The 22086-nt window shown below is 47.2% G+C and overlaps 1 protein-coding gene across 2 annotated transcripts in view; it reads right to left on the bottom strand.

The window, feature by feature from the left end:
* plcb1l (phospholipase C beta 1-like) overlaps nucleotides 1-22086 on the bottom strand; it is a 91674-nt gene that overhangs the window by 48861 nt on the left and 20727 nt on the right. For both annotated transcript variants that reach the window (XR_012928894.1, XM_076044753.1), the window contains exon 3: nucleotides 17967-18035. Coding sequence is in view for 1 of the 2 variants with exons in the window: in XM_076044753.1 (XP_075900868.1) it covers nucleotides 17967-18035 (69 nt within the window). In the remaining variant the exon portion in view is untranslated. The remainder of the gene's footprint in view (nucleotides 1-17966; nucleotides 18036-22086) is intronic.

Raw genomic sequence — 22086 nt, 5'->3', positions numbered from 1 at the left:
GATCAACCTTCCTCCTCCTCTGATCCCTCCAATTGTCCACGGGTGGAGCGGACGATGGGCTCAGTTCGACAGTCCAAGGATGCAGAGGCTGCGCGAGAAAGCCGAGGCAGAGTGGGAAAAGATTAGACCAGAGCAGAAGATTAGACCAGCTGATTAAGAGCTGAGCTCCGGATCGTCATTAGCTCTCCACCTCCGCATGTTCCTCGACTGCGATGCACCGTCGGGGGCCGGTCGCGCATCAAAGCTACAGCTGGGTGGGTGGGGGAGGGGCGCGTGGGAGGAAGCCGACGGCCGGCGCGAACCCGGAAATTCCTCGTCGCGGCTCTTCAGCGAGGGGCCGTTTCATTAACCCCTGGAGCGGCTGACGGAGCGGCGCTCGTAACGCTAGGGAAATGCCAGCGATAACTTAGACTGACAGGGACCTATTTCCATGTGTACGGTAAGTGGGAGGTCAAAGGCAGCGCTGATGGTTTTCATGACAGGAAGTGGAAGTCTGTGTCGGAGACTCAAATTTCAATTGAGTATATTTCAATTTGCCTTGAACCTCCTTGATTGTCAGACATTCAAGCCATCATCTAGAATATTTTTTACACATTATTTTAGTAATTTATATAATGTAAATAAGAATAATGTAATTAAAAATGTAGCCATTTGTACAAGCTAAATTCTTGTGCGTTTCACTGAGTCAGTGTAAAAATACAGTGAGTATAACATAAGCGCCTGTATGGCAAAACTGCAGACGGAGCATAATGTCAATAAATCTCTAATCTAATCTAGAAGGATCTAGAATGACCAAATTGATGAGGAGCAGGTTGAATGCGGAAGAACAAAACAGAAAGTCAAAAAGAAAGAAAGATCCGCTCTCAGTGTGTGATTGAGGGTGAACAGAATGAGGAAACAGTGGTGGAACCACTCATCAGACATTTCCTTAACAACAGCTCGTCACAAAGGCGCTTGCGTGGCAAAGACGTCCATCAATTGACCTTAAGCGGTTTGGAAAAAGATACGACTCACTGAATTGAATTGGATTGGAACGGAACGATTTTGAAATTTAATACATTCATTGCGGCTGCTCGCTGCTTCCCCTAAGTGGATGAATGGCACTTGAAGTGCACGTCGTGTCCACGCAGGCTTGTTTTTCTTTTTTTTTTTGGGGGGGGTTGTTGAAAAATGAAAAGGGCTGCAGACCCATTTCGGTGGTATTTCTCAGGAAGGCGGGAGATAAGACACCCGGAGGAAATCAGACTGCCGGCGTAGATTAAGAGGGAATGTAAAAGCTCTGAGGGCAGGACATTAGCATAATTATACAGAAAAGTCTCTGTCCTCTCCTGACGCACCTTTTTGGGAATACAAAATCTAAAAGGGCATGAGTTTTTTTTTCGTAGGCCAAAACCCGGCGGTAAATTAAACATGTGTTCGTACGTCTGTGAGTGCTCACGTGGGCGCTGGCCAGCAGGTAGATCTGTGCGTCCCCCGAGACTCACGGTCAAGAGGATGAGCAGAAGAAGGGAGGGAGGGAAGGGAAGAAAAAAAAAAAAAAACGAGTGGAGAGGACGACTCACGCTGTGTGTGAATCATTGTGAAGGAGGGACGGAGAGGCAGACGGGGGCAAAAGGGGTGAGCTTGATGAGGTGGAAGCGGCCTAGCTGGCACGCACTCTTCCGGCTGGCTGAGCTGAGCCCGCACTGGGGGCCGACAGGAAGGCAGAGTCGCTGACAGGAAGTGGCTGACCTCAGATACACCATGGCAGAGGAGGGAGAAAAAAAACTCTTCTGACTCACCAGCTCGGCACTTGAAACCCTGGAAAACAGCGACGTCGCTAATTAAACCAAACACTGCGCTGCAGATCCCACTGGCTGTATTATGAGATGCACCTGTTCGGCCGGTCGCAGTGCAAATATCTGCGTCAAGGCAATCGAATCCCAGCGAGGCGCTGCGTGGGAGTGGGCCAAGATGTGACTGTGAGGTTGAAAACAAGCCGCCCGGTCGCAAGTGTGATGATTTCTGCTGCAACATCTGCTGCAGTTTTTGGAGTACAGGACCGGATTTAACATCCACAAAAACCAAAATGTACTTGGAAAGGCTCAAAAGAAAAACCTCTGATTGGAAACTAAAGAAACAATCTGAAAACCTGTTACTGCACGAGCTAAAAATACAGCGTCGCTAAGCAGCACTTCCTCCGTCTCAGCGTGTCACAGGCATTCTGGTCATGACTCTGACCCACCGTCTGTGAGTCACTCTCATCAATTGGATGGGCCCCATTCTGTTAAAGCTGCCCATCAAGTGGCAATCTCTGGGCGTCGGCACTAAAAGCTGCGAGCCAGTCACCAGGAAGAAAAAAAAAAGTACATAACCACAGTAATTATGCTGCAGACGTAACGGAGCTCTTCTTTGCGCCGCCTGAGACCTGAGCAGACTGTGAATGTGGAGGGGAAAAAGCTCAGAGGTTCTCTACACGTGCATGTTTTGCTGGCATCGAGAAAGGCACAGATGCATCTCTGCCCACTGAAACGTTGCTAAACTAGGCTGGTGTAAGGGAGGGAGCGGGGGGGTAATAGCAAAAAAAAACAAAAAAAACAAAAACAAGGAGACAGGGAGGAAATAGACACGTTTCCGTGCAACCTCCGGTTTCCACCTGCTGTCAGTGACCCTGAACTCACCAGGAAGGTAAACAACCACTGATGAGGCAATTAACGGCTACAGACCCCATGTTGCATGCCATGGCTGCTGTTCTGCGAACAAAGAGAGAGGCAACCTGTGCCCTCCGTGACATCACAAAGGGGCCTTTTTCCCCCCTGAAAAGCACCATTTTGCACTTTCTAAACTAAACTTTTGCACTTTCTAAAAAGTTGAGCAGGAAACACAAAGCAGACTTTTCTCATTATAGGTCCCTTGCAATGCAGCTAGAGACACATTATTTTTTTTTAATACATTAGTAAAGTGAATCTCCCATAATATTGGACCTTTAAATCTCTTTCATCGTCAATGTGGGAAACGTATAAAAGCAGAGTCCTGAAAAATAAAATCACCCATGATTTCATGCAATGACATACTCAACCTCTTAAAAAGAACCCGGGCACGTCAAGATTTCATTTAAAACATAAACTGCCGTCTCACTCTCTCAGCTGCTACCCCCCCCCCTCCGCTCCCCCATCAGTGCACTCTGCACGTCCGGGCCACTTTCAACCCCGAGTCCTTCCTTCGGCACCCTGCGAGGGCTCTGCTAGAACCAGGGGGCCCCTGGGGGAAGGAGGCCCCGCAGGCCAAAAACGCCCACAACAGGGTCCAAGAGTAAATAATTCATACAAGTCCCTGTTGGCACGGCGCAGCCTTCCGGGCAGCCGAGGCTCTGCCAGCCCAGCGCTACTGCCGCTACTGTGAGGAGGAGGAGGAGGAGGAGGAGGCGGCGTATGTCCTCTCCCTCCGGCTCTTTCCATTCATGCCGTGTACTTTCCAAAAGTTCTCACAGCCCTTCCATCCATCCTGACAAAAACATTCCCACCCGCCTGGCTTCATATATACCGATCGGGACAGTGAGCAGATTCCAGGCCTTGGCCACGTCTTAAATAATTCTGAGCAGAAGTGACGGTGTTTAAAGGAGGACATTCCTGCAGGGGATGGAGGAGGAGGAGGAGAGGCTGGCACTGGGTGAAGAGAGGGAGAGAGAGAAAGAGAGAGAGAGAGAGAGAGAGAGAGAGAGAGAGAGAGAGAGAGAGAGAGAGAGAGAGAGGCTGCACAGCGTCAGACGGCCATGAATTAATAGTGAGGCTGAAGAGCCCGGGCTGCTCCGTCTCATCCTGCTGATCTAGACAGAGACAGGAAGTGAGCAGGCGGCAGTGACAATAAAGTGAAGCTTTTTATAAGGGTCAAAAGGTGGCAGTAATAAAATGGAAAGGAAGAAGAAGAGGAAGAAGATGCGTGAGATGCTGCTGTGTGTTTTTCCGTCTTTGCTGCGTCACTATTTAATGCTTGAACTTTTCTTTCACCTCCATTAGCTTTCTCGCCATGTGACTCAGTGGCTTCAAACCAATATCACGCATAATTTAAGGCACATTGGTTTTTTTTATTCATTTATTTATTCAAAAGAAAATATTTTCACCTCCGCCTTTTAATTAAAGTTCTTTCAGCCTTGGGATGAGCGTGACTCCCTCACGGCTTCTCCACCTCAAGCATCCTTGATTGCGGTTCATTCAGGCAAAAAAAAAAAAAACACAAACAAAAGGAAAAACCAGGTGACGCACACACAGAGAGCAAAACAGTTTTAGTCCACGGAGAACGCTAACTCAAATTCTCGCTACAATTGAAGCAAATGTCTTCCTGAAAGTGCCACAAACTAATAATGATTAGAATTCATTCTCAGTTCACAACTGAGCCACTTTGCCGTCAGCGGACTGCGACGTCACACGGAGAGCCTGCTGTCCCGACATCCTCCCACCATCTGCCAGGCCCAACAGTCACCACACAGATCGGCCTGCCTGGACCTGGACCGCGTGCGGGTCCACCCATCGCTGATCTGCCAATGAGGGATTACCGAATGCTTCAACAAGGCCCCCGGACGTTTAGCAATATTCAACTGGCCATTTGATTCGACCGCCTCTCTCCAAGCCAACTGTCCGAGCGTGCGGCCCCGTTACTGACGCCGCGCGATGAGAGGAGTCGGCCCGGCGCTCCGTGTCTGATTACCTTTGATTCGGTGGCGGCGCGATCTCCGATAAAAAGATGATAATCAGTCCGCTGCAGTCGCAGCAGACAAGTGAGAACCCTGTGGCACCCCAAAGTTTAATTAGCCTGTCTAGGACTCTAATGGAAGACCAGGGGGATGTGTCTAGACGGAGGACATGCCGCTTGGCAACCGAGCGTTCATTACCAAAAAAAGAGAGAAGGGCGGAGAAAAAAACTAATAAAAAAGAAGAAAGTGTTGACTTGTTACCTGCTTTGAAAAGTTGTGAGGGAAAAAAAAAGTTCCCAAAGTTAGACAATGACCTATCAGCCAAATCCAAGGAAATTTATCATGAAAAAAACCCAAAACATGTTGCCATTGGTCACGTTTCGGGCTGTTTTATCCACTCCAGTCAGAGTCACTGGAGCTCAAAGACACACATAAACTGTTTGTATCACCACAGACGCTTTGCACAACAGGCGGCCCAGACATAATCTTGTTGATTTTTAATCTCCGACACTGTAAAGCGGTAAATCTGGATTTGGATTAGTCAAAACAGAAATCCACCCCGGCCATCCACACCCTTTTATATCTTTATTTCATTAATATTATCATTATTTTAAACCCAGGCCCCAGACAACCACGATGAAGGTAATTACAAACTGCTTCGCATTACAGTGAGAGTATGTGGATGAACCCTGAAGACAATTAGAATCAATACAGAGCGAACATAAAGGCCGAGTCTTTACCGGCAGTGGCCATGATATCATTATATCCGGTTAAACGCCCGCCAGTCGCGATAGCCAGTAACTGCTTTACATTACATCACCAAGCAGATTAAATCATTCCATGAAGGAAGGACGGAAGGAAGGAAGGAAGGAAGGAAGGAAGGAAGGAAGGAAGGAAGGAATCCTCAGACGTCTTTGAGAATAGTGAGAGGAAACAAATTTGGCCGGGTTTCCACTTTGCATGAATCTGGAAGGAAACTCAGCAGACAGCGATTGTCGCAAAGTGAACATGTTGCCCGTCGTCAGCGTGTCTGGCTCGGCTGTGTGTCGGACTCGGAGCAAACGGAACGTTCAGTCTGTTGGCCACTAAACCTCTCGTGGGAGAATCAGTTGAGGGCAGCAGTCGTTCGAAGACAAAATGATACACAGCTTCTGGCGGAAAGCGCGGACTGTGAAAGCACCGGCGAAACGTAGCAACAACACCTGTTGGTTCAAGACTTTTTCCTTTCCAGCGAAAAGCAAAAGGAAGAGGAGAAAAAGTGTTTTCCACTCTTTATTTGCTCGGGTCTTTTGGGCAGGAAATACTTGGAGGGAGCTCCCTGGTCTCTGGAGCAGCAGCACTGTGGACTTGACATTTTCTTTTTTTTTCTTTGTCGACACTCCTGAGATTTACCGTCGAAAAACCAATTAAATGTTTGGCGGGCTGGCATGTTTGGAAGGGATCTTTGGACGGGGGCGGGAAAAGGTCGGCTGTCCTTCTACCTGCGGACGCTGGAAGCTTTGGATGCATTCAACCCACACACACACACACACACACACACACACACACACACACGCACACACACATACACAAAAGTGATCGCAAAAGCAGATCCGTGTGTGTGTTGCCTCCAACAATCTCGCACAGATTAACACATTAATCGAGTTAGGTACTGAATTGTGTGACCAAGGTGACAATCCCCCCTCTATCCACAAAAGAAAGACCCCAACCCACAAAACCCGTTCTCTCCTTCTCGCTCTCTCTCTCTCTCTCTCTCACACACTTTCTCTCATCCATTCCTCCCTTCACAGCATCTTCTCTACGTATCTGATGGATGATAACAGCTTGATGAGAAACTTGAGATATCGATCAGCCCACAAAAAAAAATCCCAACAAATTACAGAGCAAAGTGGGGAAAAGATGTCTCCAGCCGCTGGCTCGTTCCAAAAGGGATTATGTAACCGTGGGAGGAGCCGGTTTTTACAGTGACATCCACAGTTGGAAAAGATCAATGATCGTTAGCATAGCTCCGCCGGTCCTGCTCCATTAGAACTTAGGGTCATTATCGCAGCAAAACTGATTTCAGTTTCTTTCTTTTTTTAATTGAAGCAGGACGATTCATGTCTCCCACTCAGCTAATGGCGAGCTGAGCAGTGGCTGGGCTTGATGAACGAGACTTAAAGTGTGTTGAGTCAAGAGAAAGGTTGCCAATTATTATTCCGCTTGTCGACAAAAGATTTTGCTGTACAAATACGGGTGGAATTTTTCCCAAAAAGTGCTGGGTTGATTTCCAAGTTCCATCTGGTAAAAAGAAAAGGGCAGTATTATTGGGTGAAAGCTGTCTGCGTCAGATTCAAAGTGGACAAATTACCTCAGTGCAGAGAAATCTTCTCTTGCTGCCCTTGTTCTAACGTGGAAATCCGGCTCTGATGAAACTCATGAAAACACCTCACACGTGGCCGCTGCTGCTACCATTAAATCCCATCTCTAAATTGGCTCTGCAGGAATCCACACATAGAATTGGGCACCTTGTAAACGGACGCCAAAGGATTCAACAAATGAAAATGTCTGAAGAAATCTGAGAAGTGTGAGCTTGAGGTCTCTGATTACCAAGCGGCATAATTGGTCGGCCATGGGCAGATAATTGAAGGGATGTGGTAGGAATGTTCCTGGATGGAAGCGGATGTAATTAGCAGCTGATATGATCGTTTCTATGCTCTGCTGTCAAACAGGAAGTTGCTGTGTGCCGGGAAGCCTTTTTACTGCACTTGTTAGTGCTACATTCATGGTTTCCTCCATAGGGTTTCCATAGTGACAGAGCCATCAGAGTGCTCAAAAGTGCCCCAAGCTTCAAACTGAACTGCCGGGTAGGCAGCGGACAGGTGAGTGGTGTGCGGCGCAAAAGAAAACCCTGAGAACAAACAAAAATCCTTTTGAAAATCGTTATCATTTAAACAAATAGAGCAGTAAAATATATTTTCTTTGCTAGCAGTTAAAAATACTCTGTTGTCAGCCAGTCAGCAAGAATGGGACGAGCCCTTTGCTGCTTTGGCTTGCAGTAGCAACTGAAGAATGTGCTCTTTGTGATGTCACAAAGGGCTGCACACACCAGCCCTGTACTTATTCTTCCTTTTGAAGGCCACCTTGATGACCACCGCATTTCTCTACCCTGTATGTTAAAGCTTGAGATGTGGCTGGTGGGACTTAGCATCGTTTTTGTATACAGCTTAGGAAACTGAGCCGACGGTCACTCAACCCAATGTAGCCAAACATATGCGCGCAAAGGAACAGTGTTGGTCCCAAACCCCTAGCTGAAAAAGAGCCACTGACTCGATATATTGATGCGGCCGCACTGCTTTTCCCATGTGGAGGAGCGGCTAAATGGAGCCCTGGGCGCTCAATAGTCGGAGCCTCTGATTGATGCTTACTCACCTGTCAGCAAAAAGCTTAGGGACGATTAGCTCTGAAGAGTCATGGCCGTAGTCATTTAATGCTATGTTGTTGTTCTTTTCTCCAAATGAAGTCTACAAGTAGATGTAATAGGGAAAGAGGGCCGAACAGCAACAGAAAAGGTCTCTCAGTAACTCAGTAACCCACTAACCATTGGATGTTGGATGGATGTGCAGATCACTGAAATTGGATGTACAAAAATTACGTACAAAAGACGTCCTTTTGACATCACGTTGCGTCAGGAGAGCCAACATGAAGGACGTTCTCTGTCCTCTCTTCAGAAGAAAACGGCTTGCTGCACTCAGCCAATTCCATTAAGGCTGGCAAAAAACAGAAAAGAAATGAAAACAAAGAGGTTGAAGCAGATAAAATGCTCAGGTTGTCAGTGGATGGTGTTATCAATACCATGCCATTACATTTCTGCAACAAAATGCAGAAGTTATCCTAAGAACATTGAGCAAATATTTTCTTTCTTAATTTTGGTATTTCCGCCACCCTTTTCCAACGCAGTAACATGCGCATAACAACAGGCAGCCGGAAGCTGACGCTCTGACTCATCGTAGTCTTTGTTCTCTGGTTGGGGAATAAATTATCAGTTTGGGCTGGTGGCGGCCCTGCTCTTGAAACAAAATTTATTCTCAGCTGGTTTTATTAGCCCGCCTTCCGCCAAGGCGTCCTCAGGAAATGATCAAATCTGGTTGAGCCATTTTTGACGGAATGAACCAGAGAAGAAAATGGTCAAAAATGCAGTTGCGATAAGTCTTTATTGCTAAACGTCATCCTTGTTATCCTTGTACGCTGGAACGTAAAAGCTTAGCAAGAGAAAGATGTGCAAGGCGGATCCTTTCTTCGGGTCTGTTCTTGGCGCCATCGAGCTAAAGTAACCACCAGAGCAAATTCCCCCCAATTTCCTTGTGGCACTTGAGTCCCTGTGTCAGATGATAATGTACATGCAGCGGTGCCACTGTGTCCCTTCGGGCCATTTCAGCCTCTCCTCCCCCAGATCTCTGTTTGTCCTTACAAAGGCAGCACTGTTCGTCTCGGCGGTATTAATTCCCTCCATTCATTCACTCCGTCCTGCTCTGCTTCACGACGGCGGGGAAGCAGAGTTGAGTGACTCATCACCTTCCATTTCTCCACTGAGGGAGGTAATGAGATGGCCCGTTCCACGCCGAGGGAATTCAGGCGTACGCCGAGATCACTTTAGTAATTGGCCGAGGAATCAAACTCCAACGCATCGATGTCAGTTATGCCGAGCGTTTTTTTTTTCCTCCCTTAAACTCTTTTCTTTCCCCGCTCCACATCGCCTACCGATCCATTTGCTGGGTTTAAATGGTGGATTTATTTCAGGAAAATCTTGGTGGAGATATTTAAAAAAAAAAAAAAATCCTCTCTGCAAGCTGCCATCAGCCCCACGGTGATGTGGTGATTAAAACTGGCAGTGGCATAAAGCACCAACTGGCCGTCTGATTAAAAATAACAGCCGTTATTATGCAAACATTTACTTCGCCAAATATGATCCTAAAATTGGAGAAAAGATCTGTTGAATGCCCTCTAGTAGTATCGTAAATCCAGCCTCTAAACAGGCAACCTGTAGACAAACTGTAATTTTGAGGACGTCTCGACTCATTGTCTTAGGGATATTTTCTCTCCAGCCATACACCATCAACTGACGCACAATTTCACGCCTTTTTGCCCTGAAGTGTCACCAAAAGACGTCGGCGGTTGGACAAGCAACACTTACAGGCACTCACATGTAGCTTCCGCACGGATCCTTTTCATTCAATTAACCGTTGACGTCTGACTGGGTTTTACTTTCAAGTGACAGAGCTCTCTGTACCGTCGTGGGAAATAGCTTCAAACAACGTCAAACTCACTTGCGGCGCAGCCGCGAAGCCTTCAGATAGATAGAGAACGATGCGGTTCCGGAGATTAATCTCTGGCATAGTGACAGCAGCGGTTTCGTACCTTTATCCATGAATGTTGATCGGATGGGGTCTTTTTCAGGGAGAAGCAGCAATGTTCAGGACCGTATTTTGGTTTTAATTTCATCGTCTTTTGTGACAATGACACTAAAGAATATTGTATTCAAGGGCTGCAACTAACGATTATTTTTGATGTCGATTAATCTATTTTATTATTAGTCGATTAGTCACAAGGGCAACACGGTGGCGCAGTGGTTAGCGCTGCCGCCTGACAGCAAGAAGGTCGTGGGTTCGATTCCGCGGCCAGAGACCTTTCTGTGTGGAGTTTGCATGTTCTCCCTGTGTCTGCGTGGGTTCTCTCCGGGTTCTCCGGCTTCCTCTCACAGTCCAAAAACATGCATGTGAGGTCAATTGAACACTCTAAGTTGTCCGTGTGAGTGTGAATGGTTGTTTGTCTCTATGTGGCCCTGCGATGAACTGGCCACTTGTCCAGGGTGTCACCCTGCCTTCGTCCCTAAGACAGCTGGGAAAGGCTCCAGCAGACCCCCCTGACCCTGAATAGGAATAAGCGGGTATAGAAGATGAATGAATGAATGATTAGTCACAATTATCTTCTTTATTTTCACCACCTATTTTGGACTTCAGAATTTTATTATTGAGCAATTTACAATAACAACGCGCCAATGCCCACATTTTCGCGTCAACAAATTTACCTTGTCGGCATAATCACTTACCTCGACTAACCATCGCAACCCTAACGTATTCTAATATAATCAGTGAATTACTTTTCACCGAGACAAATAGTAGACTGCCCATGGTCTAGTAATGGATTGGAGGTAGAGAATTTGTTTGCATTTTTAGAAGAATTCATGTCTTTTGTTCGACTAAAACTCGAATGCACCTGATTCACACACTTATCAGCATCATTTAAATGGCTCGAAACCTCCAAGATTAGATTGAATATTGCTGCAAGACACACCAATGTGTTGCACAAAACAAACAAGAGGACTTGAGTTTTCTAACAATGACGCTGAGAGAAAATATGTAGCGAACAAGAGCCACCAGTTAATTCACCTCCTGATTGAGCCCATTCAGTCCAATTCTTCCAAGGAGCCCGTGTTTCTGACAGCATGTCAATTTCCTCCTTCTGCCGTCGCACAAAGCCGGTGACGCTTCACTCACCGCACTTCTAAATGTGTCCGCTGCCTCTCGGTCTGCACTCGCACAGACTCATTACACTGATTGCCTTCCCAACGTTTCCCTTCATATTCGCCTCCTCATCTCTCAAAGCCATCAGCGCTCATTTGCACAACTGTCCCTCTTCTTTTTTTTTTCTTTTTTTATAGCACTAATATGCAGCAAATCACTGATGGGTTTCAAGTCCACTGTTTTGACACGCTGTAATACAGCACGTATATCAAACACCACTTCGCTTGATTGAAGTGGGCTGGACTGATGAGCACGCAGTTTGACACCCTCTTCCTGTCTTGAATTTATTTATTTGTATTTTTTTCAAATTATTATTTTGGTCCTAGGCTGGATGTCCCCTGCAGCTGGAGATCAGAGTCCAGCCTTCTGTCGGCCGTTGGCTCGGCCTCTGGTGCCTCCGGGGCCTCACTTCAACAACAGTAGACATGCACACACATCATGCTTTTTACTAAAAGCCTCACTGCAACCGAAAAGTCATTCTGGCGAGACGGACGCTGGCACAAGAAAGATGTTGTTTATGCAACAACAGCTGGGAATAAAATGATAAACTCTGTGTGCACAGTTGATTTGAGGTTGCGCTGCTGGTTGACGTCAACATGGGGAAAAGCTCCGCCTCAGTTTAATGGTGTCCATCTTTCAGGATAAATAGTAAAGAGAATTAGTTATAACTCCTGCTGTCAAATCCTGGGAGTCAACAACCTTACATTGAGTTGAGTGTTATTTCCAAAGTTACCGGGTGTTGTGTTAAAAACTTCGACCGACCACATTGGACGTTCTTTGCTCCGCAGTGACCGTCGCGGTACTTTCGGATGCTTTATGTGGAAAATAGGGGAGGAGATTTGACCTCAGGTTGCTGTGCCGGTAAAGCTGTCACTATATTTCAAACAGATTGGGGGAAAACTGTCAGACACATCTGGTCACTCAAGGGTGAACCCTAACCCTATTTTAAAAAACAGAAAAACATTAATTAACCTGAATTTCTTGCACTTTTATTTTTTCTAAAAAAAAAAAAAACTGATTATCTTGCCATGACCTTTCAATAGGTCAGGCCGACGCGGCCATAAAAAGGCCATGGTCTTAGGGGCACGTACGTTTGGCTTTCAAAACGTATTTAAAAGTTCACATTATGTGACCCGTCGCTGCACCGCTGCTTTTGAATACGCATCAAAGTGGGCCAGGTTCAACCATCCGAGTCGTCTGTGGAGCTGCTCAGTGCTAAACGCTGAAGGGGGAAGAGCTTTGTTGGCCGAGACGGAGTGGTGTTGATAATGGTCCCGCTGGCCTCTAATGGATCCTGTTACACTGCTGGGGACATACAAGCTGCGCCGTATTTAGACGCTCGCCTTTCTGTTTGGAGTTCAGACAGAAAAGGAGCTGACGGCTGCTTCCTCTCACCTCCGAATAAGAATGTCAAAAAGGAAAAATGTGCCCCAGAGAGTTTATTCTGCTGAGCATAGAGGCTATTCATTCATATATATGTATATATATATATATATATATGTATATATATATAAATATATATATATATATATATATATATATATATATATATATATGTATATATCATATCATATATGTATATATATATATGTGTATATATATATATATATATATATGTGTATATATATATATATATATATATATTTATATATATATATATATATATATATATATATGTATATATATATTTTATTTTTCTAACTATGAATATGGAGTGAAAAAAGCAAAAGAAGAGATGCCTTTTGAATTAAAATTCCAGCATGTTTCTCAGCGAAATGCAGAAGACGAATATTTCCATTTCTCCAAATTAAATTTTTTTGACAAATGACGCCAGTAGAGAATTTATCTCTGCTCGTGATCATTTTACTGCAGAGTGTCCTGATTTTCTGTTTTGACTGTAACCTCTTTTGCGACATGCGAGAGTCTGCACGGCTGCACTATCTGTTACCAGCAGCCTGTCAGCACTCTGGTTATGCATGTATAATGCAGCGAATAAGCTGCGTGAGCACACAGTCTTGTGTTGTGCAAAAAAATAATCAAGTAGCAACAGGAAGAAACACGATGGTAATACAGCAGTAGAATAAAGCTTTTGGATGCTTTCTACATAATTTTCGAATGCATGACTGAATAGGAAAAATCTCTGTGTTGTGGCTGCATGAGACCGAATGCGTTTTTGTTCATTGTTATGTGTTATAACACACATAATTAGTGTTTTACGACAACGGAGGCCGTCTTTCGCGCTCACGCATAAGGTCGCAGATGTGCGCGGGCCAGACTTGTTTGGCCGGCGCCGAGGAGAAGGAACACGCTGTGCGGGAACAAGCTAATCTGCTGATTTAATAGGGAGACAGTATGAATGGCTGCTTGAGAACAGTGGAGCCCAACCAGGAGGAGCCCTGACGCGTGTGAAACAATAAACACATTCAAAAGGAGGAGCTCCAGCTTTGGCACAGGCAGGCCTCTGGGTTTGCAGGATTTACGATTCCTCAGCTAAATATGACAAAATATATGTAAATATGTACAACAAAATGTAAATCAGTGGATTTGGAAGGTAAGTGATGGATTTTTTTTTACTTAGTCCTACGGTCATGGGGGTTTGCAAAGAGTGAATCTTCTCTGTGTCAATTCGGAAATCAATGCGAGTCGGTCTTGAAACAGTGTGAGGTTGTGGACTGTCAGACAGCTCTCCATAAATAATGCATCTACCAGTTAATTCTGTGAAGATCATTGCAGCGCTTGTTGCTTCTGTTGTTAAAATCCTCACGGGTCCAGTTTGGGTCCTCGGTCCAAAGTTCGACAGGACCAATGAGGAAGAACAGGGAGATGCTGCTGGTTTGTGAACAATGGCAGCCTTAGTTGAGTGGTTGCATGCATGGTGGCTCGCCATTGGCTGGTCCAGTGGGCAGCGGTGATTGACATGACAGAGACAAAGACAAATGGTTTTTCTTTCTTTCTGCACTGTTTTGTTTTGCCGTAAATTACAAATGTAGACCAACACTTGAGAAGCTACGACCTCATTAGCAACGAGGGACGTACCAGGCCGCTAGTGCCATCAGTCTGAACAACGACAGCATGGAAATGCGCTAATTAACGTCATCATCCCGGACCAAGGACGCCGCGGTTGGCCACGCTTTGCTGTCCCAGTCAGCTCCAGTGGTTTTGTGCCCTTGTCTCGAGATTTATACCTCGACTCTAATGTTTTGTCGCTTGTGGACAAACGGCAGCGAGATCCTCTCTTTTGTCTCAACCTGCTCTGAGGCCGCCCGTCAGGGTCTTCACGGGGGGAAATGTTGAGCGAGCAAGCAGCTGTGGGCAGGTGGGGGAGGGTAGTGGGAGTTAGAGGACAGACGAGCGGCGTGACGAGCCGGTGAGCACGGCCGACGTGCCGCAAATCCAAATGAGGACCGTGCAGGAGACTCCGGGGGCTGCCGGGAGACAACATCCCAGTGTGGAGCTCATCCTTTCAAAGTTTAGAAGAAAGGGAGGCGATGCAAATTAGGTATGTTTCCAACCAAGTGGTTGGAGCGGATAAACAGCGGAATACACAATGTTCTACAGCATGCCTGTGATAGAATGTGGATGAGGTTGCGTTGCAGAAAAACAGTGGGTCCCCATGGTAACACACACTCGCGCACACACACACAAAATCACACACACTCAGAAATGCTGGGTTTATGGCGCGTAAAATTGGCAAAAACAGCTGCCACGTGAGCCAATTGTTCGCTATGTCACGACTTATTTGGCGAATGAGTTTTCAACTTCCTGTTGACAGTGTGAGAACCTGATTAGAAACAAGCAGAACTAGCACCGCTGTCTTGGGCAGCAAAAGATGTAACCAAAAACTGTTGCTTCTTCAGCAAAAAGACAAACTTTTGCCGGTCAAACCAGAGCTTTGCTTTCTGACAATGTAGTGTTAGCCTGAGCTAAAGCTAACATCAGCCCAAACATCAGCTCCAATCAAATCCAATCCAAACCTGAACTGTTGCTGGGTGTGATTCTGCTTTATCGACAACATTATTTGGTGCTTCCCTGTACTAAAAAAACAAAACAAAAATCCCAACCAGTAAATCTGGTGATGGAAACCCAGCATATGAAGCGACTGAAGCCGGGAGCCGAGGAAATGGAGGGAAGCCAGAGCAGCTTATCTGTCTCCAGCTCTGTGAAGAAGGAGGAGGAGGAGATGAAGGAAGGAGGCTCTTGAGTCGTGAGGAGTGAAAGCACTTCCTCCGACAGCTTCTCAGGACCCAACGTCTCGCCCTCTTCACGACGAAGTGCGTCGGTTTCCTGCAAGGGTTTTTTTGCACCCTGTGAGTGATTGCCGCACAGGGAGCTGCGCCGCTGGGGCGGCCTGGTGCTTTCAGAGGCGAGGAGCTCATAAATGTGGCATCGCCAGACGGCGGAACGAGACGGTGAAAGCAGCGGCTTTGTGCTCGGTAATGACAGGGATCCCTGCGCCAGCGATTTTCCTCAACAGCCCAGATGATTCACAACTCGCCCGACAAAAAGGTTGTGTTTTGACGTACTGAAGTCATTTAAGTTTTCCCCGACGCTGCTGAGTGTCTGTTATCTTAGCCGGGGAGCTAAGAGTTGTCAGTGACGCTTCTGGAAGAAACGATTCTTTGGAATTCTACAGCGAGGAGTCGAGGCCAGCAGGGGGCTGACGGCTCGAGGTAAATATTTTCCAGAACGGCGGGTGAATCAGTAATGACAGCGCCAACCGTGGCTTTAGGTATGAGAGGAAGGTGAGGCTAAACGAGGCACAGCTTCAATTTTATGGTGCAACTCAGCATTTTGACCGGAGGGATTCGGGGATTCAGACACGGTCAAAGAGCACCAGGACTTCCAGGCTCTTCAAGATTTAAGATTCACAAATTTTTATTGTCTCTATGCAAGCATAATGGAAATCTGAGCCGTCTCTTGACTTTAACACACATGAAGAAATAAAAATAGAGAAAATACAGATATTGTATCACTGCACCACACAGGCATTCCAATAAAAAAAAAAAAAAAGCAGAAACCTGAAAACTGTCACACTGTCAGTCGGTAAGACAAACGACCCTCTTTCCGCTCTGTCATTTATTTCTCGGGTCGGGACATTTCCCTGATCCTCTAAAAGCAAAAGTGGGGGGAAGAAAGTCAAGCCGCACATTTGAAACCAGCTGCTGCTTGCTGCCTCGTAGCGTCAGTTCCGCTTGGCTGACTCCTCGTCGCCACCACCAGGTCTTTCTGTCCTTTTCCCAACATCCCGTCTGCCATCATTTGCAAATCATGAAAAAAAACAGCACTTTTCCAGCTGTTCCTTCTCTTTATCACCGCTGTTAAAGGTTCCCTTTCCCATCCTCCTCCTTCTCCGCCTCCCCGACCCCTCCACCGCCGCTTCTCATTACTGTGCCCGCGGTGCATCACCGCTCCATCTCCCAGTAATGGATTTCCGATGCTTTGACCATCTTGCCGCGCACGTGGTCGAAGCATCCCTTTCCCGGCTAGCGTCGCTCGCGCTAGCTGCTTAGAAATGCATGAGCCTCCCGTCGGTGTTATTGTACTCATTCCGTCATTACTCACTCCCACCCAGACAGAGCAGCAGCGAACTGGGCGACCTCCCCAAACTCCCCCCACTTGATTTTCATGCTCCACTCAATCAAAGCAGTGATGAAGCCGTGGCAGCGGCAGCAGCAGCAGCAGCAACAGTGGCAGCGGCGGCGGCATCGGCTCATCCCGGGATTGACGGCGCTCCAAAGGTTTGCAAGATAAGACGGCGCATTATAATGGAGTGAACGCGCAAATGTTAACACTCCTTTCTCACCACTCCCGACCGGCGGAGCTTTTATTAGCCGTGAAATTGCAATTTGGATTCCCTGGAACTGACCCGTTTTTCCTGGGAAGGTCTCTAACAATGAAGCGGCGTCACTTAATCCTCCCCTCCTCCGTGCTTTCAGCCATCCACTGAGGAACCGTCTTCTATTAGGCCTTATCGAAGGCTTCCGAAAACATAATCCAGTTGGATTTTTATGTTTGTTTCTCGGAGAGATGCACCTGTGATTCAGAAGCCACAAAAAAAGCTGCAGCGCGCACGGTTGGTCTCAACGCACGGCTGCGTTATCTTTATGCTTCTTGGCTTGCTGGGCCCAGACAGAGTCTGATTCATGGATCTTCTCAAGCCCACGCATCGCAATCGGCTACTGTGCAAAAAATAAACACCACGCAGAAATTAAACTGCCTCATCAGACGAGGACTGATTCACGCTAACTGGGTTTCATTCAAGTCTTTTCACATTCGGAGCATGAAGACCAAGTCCAGTGTGTTAGACGCCAAAGTCATGTACTTGGTGTGAACGCAAGTGTCTCATAATGTCTCAATGAGTGGTCCTTGACATGGTCCACATTATTAGCTCGGGCTTGGGTTGCTATTGGTGTGAAAGCATGCACAAGCATGCATCAGCTGTGCACTTTAGTCAAGCAAGAAGGTGGATATCCGAGATTCAGGACAAACTTCACTGTACGATGGAAGATGCTGAAGCAAAAGCAGACGTTGTTGGCGATAAAGAACAATAAGGATCAAAGTGGACTCCATTGTCCATGAATCTGATCTGGTTCTGTGAATAATGATGGCGCAAACAACTCACACAGAGCATACATACGCAGGAGGTGCTTAAGCAAGAAGAAGAAGAACACGAAGAACACAGCGCAAAACAGGTGAGCCAAAAACACCTTCAAACTAGTCCACGGCTGTCTTACCTTTGGCATCTTGGTACACTTCCCATTTCTGGCATCTTTAATGTAGGCGATGTCCAACAGGTCTGTATCCTGCAAAACACAAAGAGAAAAACACAACTGAGTGAGTGTTCAAAAACGTCCAAGAGCTCAAGAGCTTGTGGAACTGAGACCTTTGATAACCTTCAAACTGGCTTCCCGCTCCGGATAAAGGACCTTCAGTATAAATTGCTTGACAGACACAAACAAACACACACGCACACATTAGCCTCAATACAGCGATCACGTGGGAGACATTTGTTGCCGTGTTGACACCTCAGCGGCCCTGCGCACAAAATTAGGACGGAGGTGTGAAGGTCCCACGCCGACCGATGACCTCGATGACGCGCTGTTGTGACGAGCGCCGACGCTCAGAATAGGTTTCGTCAATCTCCTCGTAAAAAAATCGGAGAGCTTCCGCAAGAGGCAACGGAGGTGAAAAGGTGCAACGGAGGTGAAAAGGTCTTGACGCCGCCGGCGAAGAAAACCAGGCGGTTTCCAGACGCCGACGTTCTGCTCGACTCCCCCGTTGATTCATTATTGATACGGTGCAGCTGGAAAATCATGTTTCAGTCTTTTGTTTTGCCTCGTGCGCGCCGCAACGCATTTTCCGCCTGGAAGTGGGGCAGAGGAATTTTAATCGAGACGCCCCGAAAGTTTCGGGTTCTGCATCTGCCGTAAGCCTCTTACGGCTCAGATTACAATTTCAGATTGCAGCCTTTATTTTTTCTCCCACCTCATCGAGAGAGGCGAGTTGTGATTTCCCGGCGTTCAGAGGTGCACATCGCAGGTACGAATCCACCCCCGTACCGTCTGTCGGTCCCGCGTACCGTCAGAACCTTCCGCGCTCGTCTCGAGGCGCAGCTGTGCGAAATTTACAAAAATGTGTGATCCGTGAAGCAGAACAGTGAAAACTCACTAGTGTTTTCAACATGGAAAAGCAAGTTAATTGTGTTTTCATTCACAAAATAATGAACAATAAAAAAATTCTAAGCAGTATTTAGAGAGTCGAACCACATGGGGGTGGAACCCAGGAACCAGCCAGACAAGGGGAAAATGTTTACAAAGGGTAAAGGGTTAAAGATTACCAATGCTAACATGACATCATGGTTGTTGGCATGATAGAAAAATCTTGGTGTCCTGCAAACTGGCCCTTTAAAAAAAAACAAAAGAAACCTCTCGGCCGACTTGACGAGGGGTAGAATTTGAAGTCGGCGTGGTGCAGGGGCGGAGGGGTGGGGGGTTGGGGGGGGCGGGGGGGGGCTAGTCCGCTCCGGTCACCACATGCCTTTATCAGTCTGCATTATCGCTCTCTCCATCTCTCCGAGAGGCAGCCGGGACATGGAGTGGAAAATTAACCGGAGCGAACCGCGTGTCCACTCAGCATTATCTGGGGAGACAAGGAGCGACGGGGGTTGGACTCAATCTCCAGTGGCGGCTGCCGCTATCGGGCCATCTCACGAGGCGGCGCGGGCCGTTGGGAAATTGCGCCGGGCCACTTTGGCCTTATCTCCGAATCCATGCTCCAGTGGATGATAACTTTTGGGTTTTTTTTTTTGTTCTTAATGTTATTTTAGCTTGAGTGGGTCGTCTGTTTGAAATCTCCTATCAAAGCTTTTTTTTTTTTTCTTTTCTTTTTTGCCATGTCGATTTATCCGTGGACAAGTTCATTGTGAAAGAAATCAGCATTGGAGGAAGCATTGAAAAGGGTAAAAAGGGTGTAAAATATCCGTCCTGTGCTACCGCGCTGAGCTAATATCTGTGTCTGGCAGGACATTAAAGGCCCTATTTTCAAGGCCCGCACGGGAAGTTATTCCTTTTGGTGCTGTGCGTGGCATCAATTAGAGTGTCCCTGCCTGCACAGAGAGAGCCGCAGAGTCAAAGGTCAACACCTACATAGCATCTGCAAATGCCTCGCTTTGAAGTCCCCTCCACCAGGAAGGCGGAGCTCTGCGGGGAGAGGTGGGGACTGACACCGGGGGTGCAGGAAGTGGCTTCGCTGATGGGGCTCTTTTCCTTTTTTTCCCCCCCTCGCTGCCCCGCAGCCCCTCGGCTGAGCGACGACGCGTCGTCCTGGCTGATTTAAGCGTTCACCCCAGACACAAACGCCTCATTAAAGGGCGACGCTGAGTGGCGGAGTGAGCTGCACACGCTTACATGTGTCGCCATTAAGTCAGCATCCAGAGGAGCTTGTCAGTGTTTTTTTTCCTCCCAGCATGGATGAGCTGAGATGTACATAAAAGGCGGCAGAAGCCGCGGTCGCTTCGTTAAAAGTTTTTATTCCCAACCGGTAATAGCGCAGTTTATTTTCCACCAATATTATGTTGTTGTTGTTGTTGTTGTTTTTTTTTGATCTCTTCAGCTCCCTCACGCCTTGTCATTCATCACGCTGAACCAACCCCCCGACCCCAACACCCCACCTACTGTCACAACTCCCCGCAGGGCAGGCTGCTCCGTGCCCGTCGAAAACAGAACGAGGACTCGGGACGTCAGAGGCCCATTGAGATCCGCCGCACGTCCGGGAAGAACGTCAGAAATTAATGAACCTGCTTAACATTTGCCGGCCGCCGGGCTTTGTTTTGTGTTTGTCTGCGTCCGCTGTCAAGACGTTTTATGTGCGTCGGCGCCGATGAGCCGCTCCCCCCAGCCCCTCCCCCGACGTCCCCGGCGAAATTAAAGCCATTATTTTATCCAAGCAGCTCAGTCACGGAGGGCTGCGAGTGAAAAAAAAATCTGTTTTTCTTTCTTTATTTTTTTGCCTTTGTTTCGGGGACGCTGCGCACCATCTGCACGCAACAAGGCCCCTGCGAGGCCGAGGTTTTGTCATCTTCAAAAGTGGACACGGTGTCCCAGCGCGTGAATCGCAACGGTTTGAAATCCATTACCGTGTCTTTTTCGAATTAGGGTGCAAAAGAAGCAGCTTGATCCCTGGTAAAGCAGAGCAGTTTGTGCGGATTTACAGGGGCAACAGCAAGTGGGCACCTGCCAGCAGCGGCGACCGGAGAGGCGAGTGCACGTTGAGGAATATGAAGAGCAGACGGGCGGAAGGCCAAGTGTGAGACGGGAGAGCGAAGGCGACGGGGTTAGCGTGTTGATTTAGCCACGGTGCACTTGGCAGCTTGTGGACGACAAAAAAAATGGACGTTAGCTCTGCAGGGTTTCCTGGTCCTCTACTGAGCGACAGGGACAAGGAGCAAGAGAGGTGTAAGTGTGTGCGTGCAGCAGGGAGGCGGACACACATCGAGCCGAGGAAAAGGAGGTGGGACAGAAGAGGAAGAAGAAGAAGAAGAAAAAAGCTGAAATCGAGACGTTCAAACGTAGCTAAATAGTAGCGAAGTAGCTAAACTCTTTCAGTCAATAAAAATAAGGACACACAACAAGGATATAAACAGTTTCTCATTCTGCAGCCTTCTGCAGACGTTCACATATTTAAGTGGTTTAGCATTTCACAGTGGCCCCCCGACCAGGTTTAGTGTCGTGACATCAGGAAGGCCAAAAATAAGTTTCTCTCTCTCGAGTCTCGTATGGCTCTAAGACTCTCGGACGCAAAAACCCTGAAATCTGACTGTTAGAACAAACTTCCGGTTGGTTTTAATTTTCCCCAAACAGCGTAAGCAGTCAGCTTAAGTTGAGATGAAAGGGAGAACTGGAGGAGAAGACCAGGAAGAGGAGGACACTACGAGCTGCAGAGATTAGTGTGGGCGCTGCCGCTGCTGTTACTGCTGCTGGCAGCGGCTTCAGTTTTGGCAGAATTGGGCTGCATTTTCATATTAAAAGAAAAGGAAAAGCACTCAGTGGGAAATAGGTTTCAGCTTAAGTGCCGAGTGGCTCGGCTAAAGTTGCTGGCAAGGTTTGCTGAAACGCAAGAGCACTCAGCAACTAGCCACAGTGGCACACCGCAAATGATGCTACCTGGAGCAATTGGAAGCTCGCGGCTCCACTTGGTTAGTTAGCACCAGATCTGACTGCACCAGAATAAGAAAACAAAACAAAGCAAAACAAAACACATAGCTCATGAAACTAACTTCAAAGTTTTGCAAACACCTTCAATGGGCTCTTCACAAGATGGACGTTGGAGTTGTACTGAAGCCAAGTTTGGATTTTT

The sequence above is a fragment of the Nelusetta ayraudi genome, unplaced genomic scaffold (assembly GCF_046127955.1).
Source record: "Nelusetta ayraudi isolate G7.1 ecotype Tasmania unplaced genomic scaffold, CSIRO-AGI_Nayr_v1 ptg000082l, whole genome shotgun sequence".
NCBI lineage: Eukaryota > Metazoa > Chordata > Actinopteri > Tetraodontiformes > Monacanthidae > Nelusetta > Nelusetta ayraudi.
Note: the sequence above shows the minus strand (reverse complement) of the source record. Positions and strands in the feature narration are given on the sequence as shown.